Genomic DNA, 866 nt, shown 5'->3' on the forward strand with positions numbered 1-866 from the left:
TTTTGGGTTTGCTTACATACACTATCATATCATCTGCAAATAGCAATACTTTGACTTCTCCAATTTGTATCCCCTTGTTCTCTTTTCATTGTCTTATTACTCTAGCTAGAAGCAGGAAGGCAAAGTTGAGAGAAGTAGATCCTACCCACAGGGCAGCAGTGCTGTTTGGTTGTTTTGGTCTTTGTACCAGCAACTCCCACTGCTGTGAATGACATCCAGTTTCAGCTGGACCACACAGTTTTTCTTGCAGTCAAAACATGAACGTTGGACCCAGCCAACAGCAAATGCCTTGTAGTAACAGCGCTTCTGTTGCCAGTGGGGCTCTCAAAGCCTTTGTAAATATACTTCATTAAGAGGTCCATATCATTCTTATCCAGAGACTGAACAGCTTTTTCAGTATCATTAGCTTTTAAAGAGATGAGCACCTTCAAGACAATGCTGCCTACCTGGTCCTTCACTGCCTTACTCTTTGTGTTGATAGGAGGGTGTTTCAGAGCAGCCTGGAGGGCAGTTATGTTTCCATGCCACAGGCATGAGTCCAACTCACCCTCATCAGGCCTGGCCTGGCCATTGCCATAGCCCTCCTTGTCCACAAACTTGTTCTCATGATATTTATCTAAGTCTACCTTCCGCAAGTAGGACAATGACACCATGTTCTTAGACATCCTGGATCATGACTGGACCTTGGCCTCCCCTCAGCAGTGCCTCTGCCTGAGGGAGCCTGTGACCATAGTTTTAATAGTCATCTTCACAAGCTCTGCAATCATTCAGGAGACAAGCTTCCAGGCACACATGGAAGGAGTGTTCTTGATTAGGCTAACCACTAGGAACATCAGTGAGGGTTCCTCTTGAATAATTTTATTAAT

At 44.8% G+C, this 866-nt stretch overlaps 1 protein-coding gene across 1 annotated transcript; it reads right to left on the bottom strand.

The window, feature by feature from the left end:
• Positions 1-221: 221 nt before the first annotated feature.
• LOC110544163 (actin-related protein 2/3 complex subunit 5-like) lies at positions 222-665 on the bottom strand. Its single transcript, XM_060374202.1, has one exon. It carries the CDS (start codon positions 663-665, stop codon positions 222-224), a length of 444 nt encoding a protein of 147 aa, XP_060230185.1.
• Between the last annotated feature and the right edge of the window lie 201 nt (positions 666-866).

Source organism: Meriones unguiculatus, chromosome 21 (assembly GCF_030254825.1).
Source record: "Meriones unguiculatus strain TT.TT164.6M chromosome 21, Bangor_MerUng_6.1, whole genome shotgun sequence".
In the NCBI taxonomy this organism is placed as follows: Eukaryota; Metazoa; Chordata; class Mammalia; order Rodentia; family Muridae; genus Meriones; species Meriones unguiculatus.

Bases quoted from the DNA above. Each gene is read 5' to 3' on its own strand.
- LOC110544163 (XM_060374202.1), bottom strand. From the start codon at position 665: ATGTCTAAGAACATGGTGTCATTGTCCTACTTGCGGAAGGTAGACTTA.